Here is a 16,584-nt window from a genome sequence, read left to right on the forward strand (position 1 = left end):
TGGCCCAGTTCTCCACAACCCGTTACTGAGCACTGAGAGGAGGAGTAGGAGGAGGAGGAGGATATGTTTTCCTAACCACCTTTAACACTGGAGCAGAAAACCGGAGTCTTTGCAGCTGCTGAAAGAAATATGTTCGAGGAGAAGCGCCTCATTTATCAAAACCTTGTCCCCCCGAAATGATTGATCCTTCTGAACAAGAACGGCACATTGCCCAACTATGACAAACATTTGGTTACTATGTGTCCTTAAGGATGTGAAATGATTAATCAATTACCTCTAACAGGGTGTCAATCAAATGATTTTGATAACAAAGCCCAGCGTGGAAAGATTTTCCCCTCGCTTACTACAATACATACAATATATCCGTCCGTGTGTATGAGTTATTTTAAATGCAAAGACCTAGAACAGATTTCCCAATGCACCTCAGTCCACCGGTATCGAGTCAAGAAGGCATCACCTGGGAGTCGTTGCCTCTAAGACTCCCCGCTGATTACCCCGGCTTCACCCGGCAACAGGCGATGAAACTGACTCCAGTCATACATCAGCCCAGCTGGATGGGGTGTTTATTATTACAACACAGCGAGGGAGTGACAGAGGGAGAAAGAAACAGAGAGAAAGATGCCGGAGTGGTGGGAGCGATGGAGGGAGAGAGGAATTAAGGCTGGCGGGAGGGAGGGAGCGAGCGAGTAAGGGAGGATGAATACAAAAAAGGGTGTTGGGTGCTCTGTGGTGCCATGGGAGAGGACTGTGCCATGCTGCCATGGTGTCTGTCTGTGTTTTTCTGTATATGCATGCGTTTGCGCGCCACAGCGTGCGCTTGCATTGCAACGGTATCGACGCAAATAGTCAATGTTTGTAAATGGCAGAGGCGGTAGGTTAGTAAAAAAAAAAAGCAAATCGGGTAAAGGGTTAACCGGGCAGAGAAGGTGTTAGTGACAGAAAACGACGTGGGGCGCTGCTGGCTGGTTTGGGCGGGCGCCCTCTCTGCCCCCTTCTATCTCCCCTCCACCTCTGCTCCCCTTTACCATGCCTCCCGCCCCCTCCCCTCCCCCCTCCCCCGCTCGCCCTCGCAGCGCCGTTGATTAATGTGGGATGAGGCTGGCCCCGAAACAGAAGCTCTTTTCAGTGCTGTCACACTGGGGAGATGGAGAGGCAAACCGTGGCCAAGGTGGATTTAACCACAAGCGTGCGCACACACACACACACAAACACACACAATACACACTTTTGACCAGAGTGGATGAGCCCAGCACGAAATCAAAGGCCTGGTATCTGCCCAGAGAGAGCTTGCCAGCCTGCCCGCCTGCCAGCCGTACAGCGTGTGTGTGATGCCTTTGTAAAAATGCGTGAGGTTGCATGTGTGCACAGTTGTGTTTGTATGGGCGCGCGGGATTAGAGTGCGAGTTTACAAACGATCAGTGCTAATTTCAACATTTGACGTGCTTTCAGTATCGTGTTGTTTTGACAGCGTTGTATGTGCAGACCGGCGCTGTGCACGGCCTTCACTGGTGTGTGAATGGATGCATTAACAACATTGTGTAGTGATTTGTAGAACTGCTAGAGGTAAGAGGCATGAATAAGTTCGGATCATTCACTTCATTTTAGCAATGATACCGTATTAAACTATAACGTAGTCAGTGGAATTCTTTTCAAAGGACTCATGAACTCTTGCTAATGGATGAATGAATAGTTATTTTGTCACTTTGTTATGGACTGATGTTTTACTTTCCACAAAATTAATAAATCAATTGCATTAATTTCATTTTTATTTTTTGGTGCTTGTGTGTGCAAGGCCAATTTACTAAACCGCACTCTGTTTTACGGCCCTCGTATTTAACTCCTGCAGAGTGGCAGCAATGTCACTGCAGCAAGGGGGCTAAAACGTGAACCTTGAAACCATAAACCGGAGGCGCTATAAGAGCCCGCCGCGCCTGAGAAATGCGCCAACGTAAGGCTCCACTTTCCCTGCAGGGAGGAGTCAGTGAATTGAAAGACGTCCACTCTGTGTGCTTAGCATGCCGAACCACAGAGGCAACGGAGCGGAGATGTCTTGTTTTCCTGGTAAACAGATCTAGTGAACCAAAGCAGGAGAGTTTTCCCCACAGGCCACCTAGATAACATCTCTGTGTGCTGTGACCATCACATCACATCCTAACAAACCAAACAATAACATCCTTCCATACAGGACTGCTGCTGAGTCTCCCTGTCCTCCTGCTCCTGTCTGTCTTTCTTGTTTGTATGATATTGCCCCTTGAAGGCAAAAGGCATTGATCATTTGTTGGTTTTGATGTCAGCCACAGTATGTATCTTGGAATATAATAAAAGTTAGAATAATATTGAATAGCATCATAAAACGTATTTATTTATTTTCAATTAGCAAGTTGTCCTGTTATTGGGCCATCCAGCCTGCTGCATTTGTAATCAATTCTGCTCACTTCTTACATCTGTGCATAAAAAAAAAAAAAAAAAAAAAAAATACATCCCATTTATGTCACCAGGGAACAAAATGTTCATCTGCTTCCCTGTATGCCAAGACTCTTCACCTCTGCCGGTCTATTTTTTTTTTTACTGACGTCTCTATTCTGGTCCAGCAAGTCAGTCAATCCTAATGTCTATGTCAGCTCTTTATTGAGCCCAGGTCAATGAAATGCATAATTTTTGCTCATGGTTTCAGTTTTCTTGCAAAGAATCCTGAAACTATTCCAGACATGCCCGCATGAATATGACCAGGGAGATGTTTACAGGAGAGGGCCGAATCAGGTTTCAGCCTTCACTTGAATTTCACAGTGTGTGTGCACACGTGTGTGTGTGTGTGTGTGTAAAGGGAGTGTGCGTTAGGATTCTCTGCTTCGAAATCGAGTGCGTCAAAGTACACCTGGAGATAAAGACAAAGGAGGAGGGCCTCTCGTGTTGTGAAAGTCATCCATCTGTGTCCATAGCTCAACCCTTTTCGGGGTCGAGAGGAGTTTTAAGACACGGTATGGGTACAGTATAAAAATAAAACCAAAGAATGCCAAAAAGAAGTTTTTTGGGTTTTTTTTTACATGTTTTTAAAATGTTAAGAATTGTTTGCTTCCTTACCTTGTAGGTTCGACAGGAGGGGTTGAAGGCGTTTGTTCCGCACACAAACAAGGTGTCGTCATTTTGCTGCAGGAGGACTTTGATGAAATTGTGACACTCATCCTTCAGGAGGCGTAAAGTAGAAGAGAAAGAAAACGTTGAAAGGGCGCTCGTGTGAAACCAACATTTAGCCCACAGTCACGACAGGCACCACTTCGCCGCAGCTCACGAAGACATATTTTCAGCAGAATTTAATGCGGCATTTAATGCCTTTCTCAATATTCTCAATAAAATCAGTTAAATTCAGAGAAAGTAAAATTATACTGCCACCAGATGTAAAGATTCCCACTGATGTGATCTGTAAATTGAGACGGCAGAAGGGAGCACGTTATTGCACCTTCGGGGTCTTGTGTCTATTACTGCGTACGTGGCAGAGAGATGGAGACGTAGAAAGAAACAGGAGAGACTGTTTCCATCTACATCTGTTACAGGTTGTCTTCCGTGCGCAAAGTGTGAACGACTAAAGAAGTGTTTTGTGAGGAAGAGGGCGACACATGTTCTATAAATGAAGTCGGGGCGAAAGCACAGTAGTGGTGTTTGTTTGTGTGTGTGCGTTTTCTCTACCTTATGCTTCCCTTTCATTCTGCAGGTGTCCACGTCTCCCTGTCTGGACTTCCACGTCATTTTCTGAAAAAATAAATAAATAAACGAATGAATGGACGATGGCATGAACTTGAGAGAAACAGAATGAGAGGGCGACCGAGTTAAACCCTAATGGACAGTACTAGAGCTCAACACCCCGTCTATACCATGATCAATAATCATCATATGAGAATCTCCATTATTGATCCCCCCGATGAAGCACCTGCTCTGAGGTGAACTTTATTCTGAGCACCGTTTGGAGATCAGTTTACCTCCTTGAACATTTATTTCTGTGCTAGAAAGAAAGAAATACGATACTGACCCCGGATCAGAACAAAGTCTGTCCAAGGACGGAGCCTGCCTCAGAGCTGAGAGCCCGTTTCTGTGGATTTATAGGCTTCCCATCCTTGTGCACACACATGCACACACACATACACAAACACACAGACACACACTGCCTTGGCCCTTGGGTCAGCTTTTGCCCGTACCTGTCAGACAGCTACAGACACACAACAAACGCATGAACCCTCTTTCCATGTCACACACAGTTAATGTTTCAGTCAATGCTTAGTCATTCGCGATCCTGCCTCGCGCACACATTCACACACACACACACATATACATCACTCCCGTCCCTGCCCTGTTCGCCCCGGGGGTCAGCGCTGGGCCACTGGTTCAGGCCGCCGCGTCCCCGCCGCTGTTGTACAACATGTTTGGAGCTCAGCCACTGATTAAAGACCCTCGGTCATCAATCAATCGGCACGTCTCCCACCAGCCTTTCATCTGCAGCCTACACTCATTAGTACCCACTCGGCGGGCTTTGACATTGAAGTGGATGAGGTGGAGGGACGGCGGGTTCTCGTGTGCACGAGAATGGCCTTGTTTGAATTCTGTTTGCATGCATTATGTTAAGGGCAAGTGATGCCGGCGAGGAGTGGTTGGAATGGGATGGAGAGTGGGTTATTACATCCGAGAGCCTATGTAAATATGAGGTGTTGAATAATGTGAAAACTATACAATGGGATCGCCTTCCCCTCTACCTTCATCTTCTCTTTCTTAAATGTCAGCGATACGTCTCACTTTTTCTTCCACACGCTCCTCTGATCCTCTTTCAACCCTTCGTCAATCCTTCCCACTACCGCCCTCATCGCTTCCGCTACACACACATTAGATCTTCCACTGTCCCACTGATGAGTGTGGATGACGCAGGCAGTTTGCTAGCTGATTGATTGGATAATCTTCTTAACGGGGTCACCACAGCGAGCACGGCAGGCTCACGCTGGCGATCGGGTGAGTAAGACCGCTGGCAGGGACACCGGTGCGCACACCCACACGGACACATGGCGTCAGAGCGAGGTTATTGGGGTTGCGCTATCAATGAGAGAACAACACATCCTCCAAAAGACAAGACGTCTCACTCACCTTGCTGAAAAAGATCTCGTCACCGTTGGCAGTGTCGGTGTCCACCGTGTATATGTGATCTCTGTGAGCGATCGGGGAGGGGGGAGAGAGAAAGCAGAGGGAGAAAGAGAGATGAGAAGATAAGAGGTCAGACAGCAGCAGACAGTCGAAAAAATTCAACAAACAATAACCCCGTTTCTTTTCTTCCCCCCTCTGTTTCCCCCCTGAAGGCAGCAAACGTCAGAAAATGGGGCTTTGTATAAACTTTGTTCAAACTTCAAAAAATGACAATAAACAAAAGGAGGCCAGAGCTATTTGCTCTGTCAGACAGAAACAGTCAACAAAGGTTTAGAGCGCTGTCGCGCAGGCCTGGGGACAAAAGCCTCTTTGTCCCAGAGAAAGGTCTTGCGGGGGGGGAGTGAGGGAGGAGGGAAGGTTGAGACGGGAGGTGCCAAGTCACTCAGAGCTGTTCAGGTCAATTAAGCCTAGTGTTTGAGCCACAGGAAATCTATACTAACACTCATTATAGCTCAGACAAGAAGACGTATGTGTGCTGGCCTGGAAATATACAGCCTTCTCCTGTATAACACAGTCCGACCATAAATGCCCCAAAGGGGGCATATGGAAGACATAAAACTCACAAGGGTTAACTACGTCCCAGACAGACGGACTGGCTGGTTGACCAGACATGTAGCTACACCTACTTAGCGTGGAGAATTAGGGTGTAGACAAGGAATGGGAGGGCACAGGAGGTATAGGGGCGGTGTGAACGGAAAGAAAAGGAGGAGGGGGGGTTTATCTCGTTTGAGGAGAGAACCAAAGGTGACCACGCCAAACGATGTAACTGCTTTAATTTGTTGGAGATTAGCTGTTGAACGTGTTTTTAATCAAAGTGTGTAACAGTGGCATCGTCAGACCCGCGGCTTAATTACGTTCCAGCTCCCCAACCTGCGCTCAGCCAGCCAGGCTGCCTTGCTCTCTCATTAACTAAATCTAATAAAGTCTTCGGAGGAACAGGCATCTTGAAATGAATCCACTTATATCGCTATCCTGGGGGCCGCCGCCTTCTCCTTGAGGACAGAACCCAGTCTACTGTACATTATCAGCCACATGGCATAAATTGAATAATTAATCTTTAACAGCAGCAGAAATGAAGACAACAGGGGAGGACGTGTTTCTAGTTAGACCAAGGACAAAATCCCTTTTTTGACTTTGATTTCTGTCACTTCTTCTTCTGGTTTCTGCATATACAGATCATTGAGTCACGTGACCTACAGATCACTGCAGACACAATGTGAACAACGTGATCAGTGTCTTCAGAAACATTTAAAAGTTAAGAAACTTGACGGTTTCGCTCAGAAACCCTATATAATGATAGACTGAATGCTGCTAGACATCAATAACATGTGCTCAGCGTGAGTGCGGTGCCGTCACCTCATTGCCAGCGCCTGATTCTGCCTAACTCCCAACTAATGAGCATATTCATAAAGCGCAAATGGAGCTGAGGCAGGCAAGCGTTGCATAGGCAGACAGCCAGCAACCTACGAAGACACCCAGTTGACACTTGAAGCAGCCACACCCTAAATTAAGCATAATTTTAAGTTTTGATCTAATTAAAACGAGTGCATGATATAACAATTCACACCTCAGCAGTTGTTGTGAATGGAGACATTAGCTACAGAAGCCGAGGCTGTGAACACGCTTAATTCTGATGTTGAGACGTCTGTGGGGATCTATTTGTTCTGGATATATGAGCAATGTTTTGGCACCCTTGGTGTTGGTTTCATTCTTCTGCCCTCGAGGATGCCGCTTATTTACAGTACCATTTCATTAATTTATGCTAACCATGCTAGACTGAGCTTCCTGGGGCGCTGAAGCGTTAAAGTGCACCATACACGTGGCCAATAATGAAACATATATGTTAAAAAAAAAAACACAGAATAGATGCGGTGATGGCCGATAACAGGACATATACGAACAACGCTCGTATATGTCCTCTTTAAGTTCAGAGAGATCTTCATTTACATTTCTATTTTAAGATTCAAACTTTATTAAAAAAGATGAAAAAAAAAGACTAAACTAAGTCAAAAGCTATTAAATCAAAAGGATTACTTTGCGGATTTAGTGAAATCCCTTGGGTTATTTTACTGCCTGCAATTCTAAAACAGCTCATGAGTAATCTGTAATTGACTGCTCCATAATTTTCGACGGTAACCTCCCCAGCTATCCTCCCCCGTCTTGCGCCTCTCTTGTCCCGGTGCTGACAGCGTCCTCGAGGGCCAAGGCCTTTCCAGCCGCAGGCTTTTTCGGTTCCAGCAGAGATTAGAGGGAGCCAAGCGATGAGGCGTCTCTCAAACATCCTGACTGGAGATGGTGGAGGACAATGGAGCGGCTGTGTCTGTGTCAACACCAGCTTTCCAAACACACACACACACACACTCGGGCAAAGGAGACCACCCCCGCCACCTCTCCCATTACCCCCAACGCAAACACACTAACTCACTCACAGATGCGCCGTTTCCCCCTACTCAACGCCGCACCTGAACTCACATTCACAACAGAGCCACTTCCCTCTGGTGAATGACTACCATCCATGTAGCTGCAGGATGGAAAGGAAAGAAAATAAAGCCGGGGCACAATCTCCTAGGACTCCTCCGGTGCCAGAGTATTTTATGTTTCAGACCATTATCTACAAATTGAACATAGTTAAAATTAGTGCTGGTGATATTTCAGAGCAAATCTGAAGTTTTAAAATGGATTTTCCTCCTTGCCGACGGCCATTCATTTGTATTTGTTTAATAGTGAATGAAAGCCAACTTTCACAGCTCACACACGCATGAAATACAGCACACCATCCATCCAGCTACATTTCACTGCCTTTATTTCCTTGCAAAGTCACACTTCTTCCTGTCCTTAAAAGTCATTTATTCTCCTACGTATTTTATAACAAAGATGGTAAAAAAAAAGAAAAACACGAATTCCTACACTCCAGCATGACCTTAAACATCACTCTTGGCATAATACATGCAATTCCTAAAGTGATTAATGGATGTTTTAAAAAAGAATTACTTAGAAATGATCTATAATGTGTTTATAGGCTCATCAAAACATCGGTATCACCGTGGATGGAAACTATTGGCGGTTTAAAAGTACCGCATCAATTTACCTCCCGTACGCTCCCAAGCAAATGTCCAGCGGTGATGTGAACAAAAGAACGCAATCATTTCTGTACTCACGCCGCACAAAGTGTGCACAAAGGAGCCCACCTTCGTCACTGCTGCCGCCTTGATGGAATATCTGTATTTCATTTGCGCTTTTACAAACATGTTCTTGTTTTGAGTCTCCTTCCACTGACCCAGCATCCCCCAAAACCACGGCCGATTTCCAGACCATTCTTTCCCGCTGAGCTCAGTTCAGACAAAACAAACAGTTCTGAATAAAACAAATGCTGTCCTGCTAAGGCATAAATGTGGCAGAGACTGCTGCTCCAATCTAATTTTACGGCGCAGCCTGTTTTCATTTGCACCGGCGGATTCACTGTGAATACAAAAACAGGTATTCTATTGTGTATTGTTTCCTACAATAGAATTCATTTACAGTACTGCGCTGTACAGTTTCCTGGTAAATGGAAAATGTCGGGTGAGTGGTCTTCCACTTCATTTGCATACGGCATGTGGACTAATCCAAACATCTTAGCTGAGGTAAATTACTAAAAACTGATTTTTGTAGTGACTGATAAGAGCAGAAACTAAGGAGTGAGTGATGTGGACTCACACAGACGAATCACTGTGGTAACGAAAATGAGCCTATTTCTATTTGTTGAATAACAAAAATGATGGATTTTATGATTATTTACTGATAATTTACTTTGACACAACTATATTAAAAGAAATTTAGTAGGAGAATGTTTGCTGCATCTCATTTACCATCACCGGCCACTTTATTAGGTACACCTCGCTATTAAAATGTTGGACCCCATTTTTCCTTCAGAGCTGCCTTAATTCTTCATGGCATACTTTCAACAAGGTGTTGGAAACATTCCTCAGAGATTTTGGTCCATATTGACATGATAGCATCACACAGTTGCTGCAGATGTGTCGGCTGCACATCTATGATGTGAATCCCAAAGGTTCTCTATTAGATTGACATCTGGTGACTATGGAGGCCTTTGGAGTGCAGTGAACTCATCGTTGTGTTCAAGAAACCAGTTTGAGATGATATGAGCTTTGTGACATGGGGCATTATCCTGCTGGAAGTAGCTGTCAGAAGATGGGTCCACTGTGGTCATAAAGACATGGTCAGCAACAATACTCAGGTAGGCTGTGGCATTTAAACTATGCTCAGTTTGCATTAAAGGCCCAAAGAGGCCCTAAGGGGCCCTCAAGTCACTTAAATCCCCCTTCTTCCCCACTCTGATGCTCGGTTTGTCTTGATCACCTCTGCATGACTAAATGCATTGAATTGCAGCCATGTGTGATTAGGCGTGTGCATCTTTGTGTGTACTACAAGAGAACAGGCGTCTAATGAGAGTGGCAGTGATGTGAACTCAACACTGAGTCTTTCCCGAGGGGATTGATTCGGAGGAAAATGAAATGACAGAAGCCTTTGAGGAGCTCCGATCATTGAGTGTCAATGTGAATCACTTGGCGTAGGCCTCGCATTTCCCTGAAATTCGGCGAGAAAAATGTGTGAGTAGGACGGAAGGTATGCAAATATCCTCTTAGGCGCAAATATGGATGCACGGGAAAAGGATGGGAACACGCTGAGAGGAAGAGCTGAATCAAGCCTAGACAGTGGACCGACTGAGCGCGGGCAAGGGTGTGAGACCGAGTGCAACAGAGTAACATGGAGGGGTCTCCATCGGCCATGTAGCCATGCATGGCCATGCGAACACAAGGTCTTTGTGCGGAAGAATGTCGTTTTCATAACAGCGCATTTCTTCTGGGGTGACCGCGGACCAGCTTCGTCCATCTGCTGGTTCTTTGTCAAACTATCTCGCACTCCAGCGGAAGAAAAGAGGGGCATGTCATTAGCATGCACCCCACACCTTATTCCGCCACCCCACTTTACGCAGACTAAATGCCTGCACATCCACCCTCCTCCACCGCTCCCCACCCCCCGTTCTCTCTCATCACCCTCTTCACCCATATTCCTCTCTCTTCATAACTGGATCATGGGTGGTAGGAGGAGGGCCCATTGTACATTGTTTTGGCTTTCACCGGTTCAAATCCTCCTCACAAAGTGGATGGGAGGGAACTGTGGAAGCCAGCAGGCACCTTTAGGCTGTGAAGGGAGTTGTTGAAGTTCTGAATGGGCTGGGGGCATGGAGAGGCCCCGTGTGATGTGGTGGCATGAAATACAACAAGCCAGGGTTCACTCACCCCCAAGCTGAGGCAGGTTGTTCTTTTCGAAGGTTGACGTTCTCACCGTGGTTTTCTGCATTCTCTCCACATTTCCTTTTGTATGTGTCTGTGTGTTTCTGTGTGTGTGTGTGTGAATGAATGTGTGTAGCTGTTTCAGTGGGGCGAGAGCCAGGTTTTTGAGCGCGCACGTAAAGTAGCTGCATTCTCTTTACGTTTATTGATGATATCCAGCGGTATAATTATTTCTAGAGATCTTGTAAGTTGTTTGCAATTCGGATGCCTCTCTTGTGTTTCATTATTTGTGTGCAAACAAACAGGGCTAACAGGGACAAAGAGGAAGCTCTATTCGGTTCAATTTAATTCATTTCAGATTACTTTATTTGTTCCCAGGAGGCATAATGTAGCTAAGAATAGATGCAGTTCCAATTAATAGACACAAAAAGGACTAAAAAGCAGGACCTACGTTTCAATTATAATGTGCAATTTTTTAAACATTTAAAAATATGTGAAAATTTTGCATTAGTGGGTCAGTGGTCATTGTGCATTTAAGAGCTGGACCAACAACAACAAACTCTATTTCCATTAAACCAGATCTACCTCTTTACTTTAGATTATCCATTACAAAAGAAGTTCAACTTTTTATTTATCATTGGTGTGAAGCTACGTAGTCGTAGTTGTGTATCTGACAGCGGATGAAGCTGAAGATGTAGCATCACAGCTGCGCGTCAACCTTGTGATAACTTGCAAGGTTGACATGAAGGAAAGGAGTCGGTGTTTGTATGCACACCTCAGCGCCAAAGCGCGACTCTACCCAACCGCAACAACAACGCTGTGAACCAGAACAACCACAAGAAACTATAACTTCAGCTCCTGCTGTTATAAGAGCCTGACACTAATTTGAGGGCACACGTTACTGCTGCAACCCTCTTCCTGCAAATACCAAAACTGCAGACGGAAGTCAGTGTCTTACACGCTCGTAGACTGATGTTGTGAATGTTCCTGATTTTAATTCAGGTTGTTATGATTGCTGCAGCTGCGAGCTTTGTTTCAGAGCGTGGACGTGGCTGGATGTCGTTGGTGCTGCGAGGAGAGGGAGAGGAGGCAACCGTGTAATCCCAGTCATTAGTGGGTTTTAACAGGATTTGGTGGAGCCACAATAATGGAGACTCTAGTGGCCTCCACTGCGAGACCCAACGGGGAAGAGCAGCGGCCACAGAGGCTCGACTGTTCCACGGGACTCAGCCGAGAGAAGGTAATCTGGATTTTTGAGTGTGTGTGTGTGTGTGTCTCTGAGTGACTGCTAATGGCAACTACAAATTTTAGTCCTTCCACTCTCACACGATCATTCTTTCGCTCCTCCCTCCCCTTCCACCCCTCTTCGTGCACATTCTCTGCCTGATTCCCATGCTTCCCAGCCTCATAGAGGGGTGTAAACACAGTGCGGTTGGTGTTACCATGGTAAAGGCTGACCGAGGCCCGAGAATGGCGACTATGCCCCGCATGTGGAGAGACCTCGGGCTTGCTTGCTAGGCAGGATATACAGTAACACATTCACACATGCCCGCAGGCACAAGCACGCATGGACTCTCTGTCTCATTCTCCGCATGTCTTCCCCTCCTCACGCCCACAGACCTAATCCCAACCCCTAAAGGAAAATCCAGTTTCGTAAAGCTTAGAGATCAACATAATCACAATTTTAGTCATCTGTCTCTTTTGGAAAGATTGTGATTGGTTCATTAATTAGTGAGATCTTGGAAACTTGCTGAAATAAAGACATATGGGTAAAAAAAAACAAAAAAAAACACCAGCTGTGAGATAATTATACAGACTTTATGCAGACTCTGCCTGCCAATGTTAATTGGAAAAGAAAGGCAAAAGGTGCGATTATTATTAACCGGTCTGTAAAATGTAAACATCCTCAAATTTGAGTTTTGTTCTTCACTGATTAGCTGAACAATGAGAGATTATTATAATTTTTCGGTGCACTAACCTTTAGATTTACCCCCAATTTAAGTGTTTTCGACGCAGTAGCAAAACTGTGCGTTAACAGATGTCTCGTGTCACCAAACCTCCCCCGGATCTTAAAAATTTCACTCATAATTGATGAAAATGACGCCGAGAGGCGGAAAATGGAACACGGCTCGGCTCTGCAATCGAGATCTTCTTATAGAAAGAGCCACAATCTCGAAGATTGAATGTCTAAAAGTCGATGTAGTTCTCACAAAGGTAGAGGCCAAAGAACACACACACAAAGAACTATACTGGCCAAGAGCAAGGAGCTTGACATTACCATCCCACGACTGTCTGAGTTTAGACTTTAACAACATATGTCTGACTGCTACATCTGCACACTCCCTGACACACACACACACACACAAATATATATAGGTATTCTTTGCAGAGACAAAAAAAATGATAAATCTCCCATTGCGCTATGATAAATTCCCCTCGAATGTTGCACATAATGTTCCCCGACTATGAAATATGGACCTCTGGGACGGGAATCCTCCAGCGTCCATCTTTCACTGAGCAGTTTGTGCGTGAGCTAGGTTTTATGTTCATTACTCATGTTATACATCATGCCTTAGCTTGTCAAGGATAATGTATACCTGATTGCTACTGAAGCTTTCTGCGAGACTGGACGTGTGACTCCATGAGCAGCTCTCGCTGTGACTCTAGGTAATTATTAGGAGACCTCTTAAGCAGAAAAAAAAAATCTGTCATGCATCTCTCCTTTTAAGAGCAGATATGTGTGCTGAACAAACAGGAGGGTATTTGATAGCCTGCATAAGAAAACACAGCACTCTGGTATCTTATCTCACTGTAGTGTCCCTCTGGATAATGCACTTGATAGAAAACTGAGCCCTGGAATAAGATTTGGAATATTAAACAAGTCGGCTAGACGTGAACTGAATTCATAATCACCATTTGATATATATGAGTCGACGACGGCTAATAATATTTCACAAATACTGGAAAAGTCATGTGAACTCATTTTCTTGTCCACACACAACGGCTGAAGCACAAAAAAAAAAAAATTTAAAAAATGAGCGACTGATTTCCCCAAATCACTACATTTCATTCAAGCCAGAAAACGGAGAATGAATTATCAATCGCTGCATCTGTTGCCGAGCTCCCCCATTGCCAAAGACTTGACTCTTTCCCTCTACGGATTAATCCACTTTTTGTCTATTTACAATTTCATCAGTTGCTATGTTTGTATGCATCTCACAGCTTATAAATCCTTGCGCGTTTGATTTTTGCCAGCGCCGCAAGAGGAGCCAAAGGGATTTAATACACTGAAGAGTCATTCAAAAAACAGTCTGAATCAGTGTTGGGCTTTGGACTGCGTTCACAGTGGCCATCTGCAAGCTGCTGCGCACCGAGAACTGAGGCTCACTGGTCTAGAAGCATGATGGCAAAGCTGTGTGGTGCTGGCCCCAGAATAAACAAGCCGTTTGACTGGACAAGCATCATAAAAGCAGCCATTGATGTCGCCTATTTTTTTTTTTTTTTTTTTTTTTCTGCAGCATTGTGTGCTGTTTCGTAGCTCGAGTCTTGCTGGGTTGACCGCTGGCTTGCTTTCACATTGATTTCTGAAGGGGGGTAATTGTCTACTGCTGTTTGCCTTAAACTGTTTGTCATTTAACTTTTACGTGTCTTTATCGATATCCCGTTAGGGCCGGCGGATGTTTCTGCACAGGCCCGTCGTTCGCGTTTCCACGTTATCGACTCCCAACATTCTTCTCCGTGTCAGGATCAATGATGGTCATCCAAGTCGGGCTAATCTGAGTTGGCTATTCCACTTATCTGGGGGGTCACATACCATGCGGCAGCATGTCAGTGCTCCCCTCTGCTTTAAGCAAGTATGCAAGGCACCAACGCACCAGGTGACTCCACACATGAGCGAGGCATGCACACATGTTCCTCATTCCAAACGTATATATCCACACGCACACACACATATATGCATACATAAAGGCCACACACCCGAGGAGTTGCGCTTAAATCTGCTCGACAACTGGTCAGCATACTAAACCAGGCAACACACACACACACACACACACACGTACGTACACACCCACCCACTCAATAAACCCCCTGTGTCTCATTTCCCTCTTTTGCCACCCCATGTGGAGCAGGTGGGCGACAGGCAGACCAACGTCTCTGGAAACACACACACACACACACAGAAAGCCTCTCTCTTTCAATCTGTTTCCGTGCTCACTCTCCACTCTCCACACACCTCCTCTTAATGACCACAGATATGTTAAAAAGCACTGCCACTTAAAGCAGCAGCCTCCCTTAGCCACTTAATTTGACATGCTTGGGAGGAAAACAAAGAAAGACTCCTATTGTGGCTTTCAGCAGTATCCAATCAGGCCCGCCACTCAATTAGCCACGGAAGGCGAAGAACAAGCAAATAAGACTCCATTTTATCAGGTCCTTTTTCGACGACGGCTTTATTCCGCACATTCAAGCCTCCTGATTGAGGGTAAAGCCGCTTCTGACGCGGATCGTACTGTTTTTTTAGACAGTCCACTTCGCCATGAGGTGAGGCGAAACACTCAGGACAAGGGAGACAACGGAATCGATATCGATTTTTCTCCGTAGCTCCAGACGATGGTGTAATTGAGCTGTATTATGTCAGAAAGATGAGTCATTGACAGCTACGGATGCACAGGTGACAAACACGCTGACGGAAAGACAGAAAGCAATAATGGTAGGTGACAGAGAGGAAATAAAAAGGTGGACAGAGCAACAAACTGTTTTTAAAAAATCAATTTGTGCGAAGCAAATAGTGGGAAAATCTCCAGTTTTAGTCTCGTATTGCTGTTCGTTGACGACACAGAATGTGTATTAACACTGGACGATGCATTTAGAACATGTAGATTGTAGTCTTTTATAAAAGGGAAGATCTTTGATATAAGTTTTTGTAGTTTGTAGTTTTCCATATGTGATTGTGTACGACTGAATATCTATAAAAAAAACCAGGCACATGACTTCAGGAACCATGATCGCTAAACCAGGGGTCTTCAGCCTAGGACCCCCAAATTGATAGAGAGATTACGTAGGGAGCCCCTACCTACTATTTGTGTTCTATATTAAACTCAGACTAGTGCAATTTATAAATATACATTTATCTTATTATTTTGCATTCAATGTTCAGCTATTCGAATACCATTTGGCCGTGCAACTGCCATAAACAATTGGCTCAGCAACAATAGGGGCGGGGCCTACTGTGTACAAGGGGTTTAGATTGACAGGTCTCGGCTAGTGTGGCGCTCTGTGTATCAGTGAATGAGTGAAGTGCTGAAAGAAAGATAACGATTTCTGCCTCTATTTATCACTTTAGTAAAATATGTTATGTTAAAATTGAGAGGGAAAATGTAAAATATATATATATATATATAAGAAATGTCTAATCAACCAAAGATTTTGTGACCCCCTCCCCTGCAGTCCCCCCTCTTGAGAACCCATGCTCTAAACAGAGAAACAGAAAACACCAACGAGGTAATAAAAGAAGCAGCTCAGACTGCGAAGAGATTTAAAGTTTCACCATTTTGCTCTGATTTGGGCCGTGCAGATTCCCAAAATTTTAAAGACAAAACGGCACAGCGGGGCTCCAAAGTTCAGCTTGACGTCTGGATTTCACGGCCCTTCAACTTTTATCGAGTTAAAATGGGATCAGATGTTCACGAAACATGTGCATTAACAGAGGGAGGCAATGAAAGTTTCAGCAATCTCGGAGAAACCACACAGTTTAATCCATCTAAAATAATGGCCTGCACATTTATTTCACAAAGAAAAGCATTTGAGCAGCACATCAAAGTAATTAAAAAGCCGTTATCACCCACCTGGCAGCGATGTATAACGTCTTGTTCATGATCATGATGAGCTGGATGTCCAGTTTATGCCGCTGCGTGTTGTTCCTTCCAGGTTTGTGGCCGACAAACGCTGGATACTGCTTCGTGTCTGTAAGACGGGGACAAAAAGCGAAATCCCGGCATGTGTTAACCTTATATTAACAGCTAGCAGTGGCATTAGAAACGTGCGACTTTCACAGCTTTGGTCACGTGTCTTTCACGTTTCTTGAGGTCTAATGCAAACCCGTGCG

General features: G+C 45.0%; 1 protein-coding gene across 5 annotated transcripts in view; it reads right to left on the reverse strand.

Annotated features, from left to right (window-relative positions):
* The window catches only part of sema6a (sema domain, transmembrane domain (TM), and cytoplasmic domain, (semaphorin) 6A), a 99,024-nt gene that overhangs the window by 39,302 nt on the left and 43,138 nt on the right, over positions 1-16,584 (reverse strand). For all 5 annotated transcript variants that reach the window (XM_047590903.1, XM_047590902.1, XM_047590906.1 and 2 more), the window contains 4 exons: positions 16,325-16,442; positions 5,125-5,185; positions 3,685-3,747; positions 3,082-3,183 (listed from right to left, as the gene is read on the reverse strand). In XM_047590903.1, the coding sequence (XP_047446859.1) occupies positions 3,082-3,183; positions 3,685-3,747; positions 5,125-5,185; positions 16,325-16,442 (344 nt within the window). The remainder of the gene's footprint in view (positions 1-3,081; positions 3,184-3,684; positions 3,748-5,124; positions 5,186-16,324; positions 16,443-16,584) is intronic.

The sequence above is a fragment of the Mugil cephalus genome, chromosome 8 (genome assembly GCF_022458985.1).
Source record: "Mugil cephalus isolate CIBA_MC_2020 chromosome 8, CIBA_Mcephalus_1.1, whole genome shotgun sequence".
NCBI lineage: Eukaryota > Metazoa > Chordata > Actinopteri > Mugiliformes > Mugilidae > Mugil > Mugil cephalus.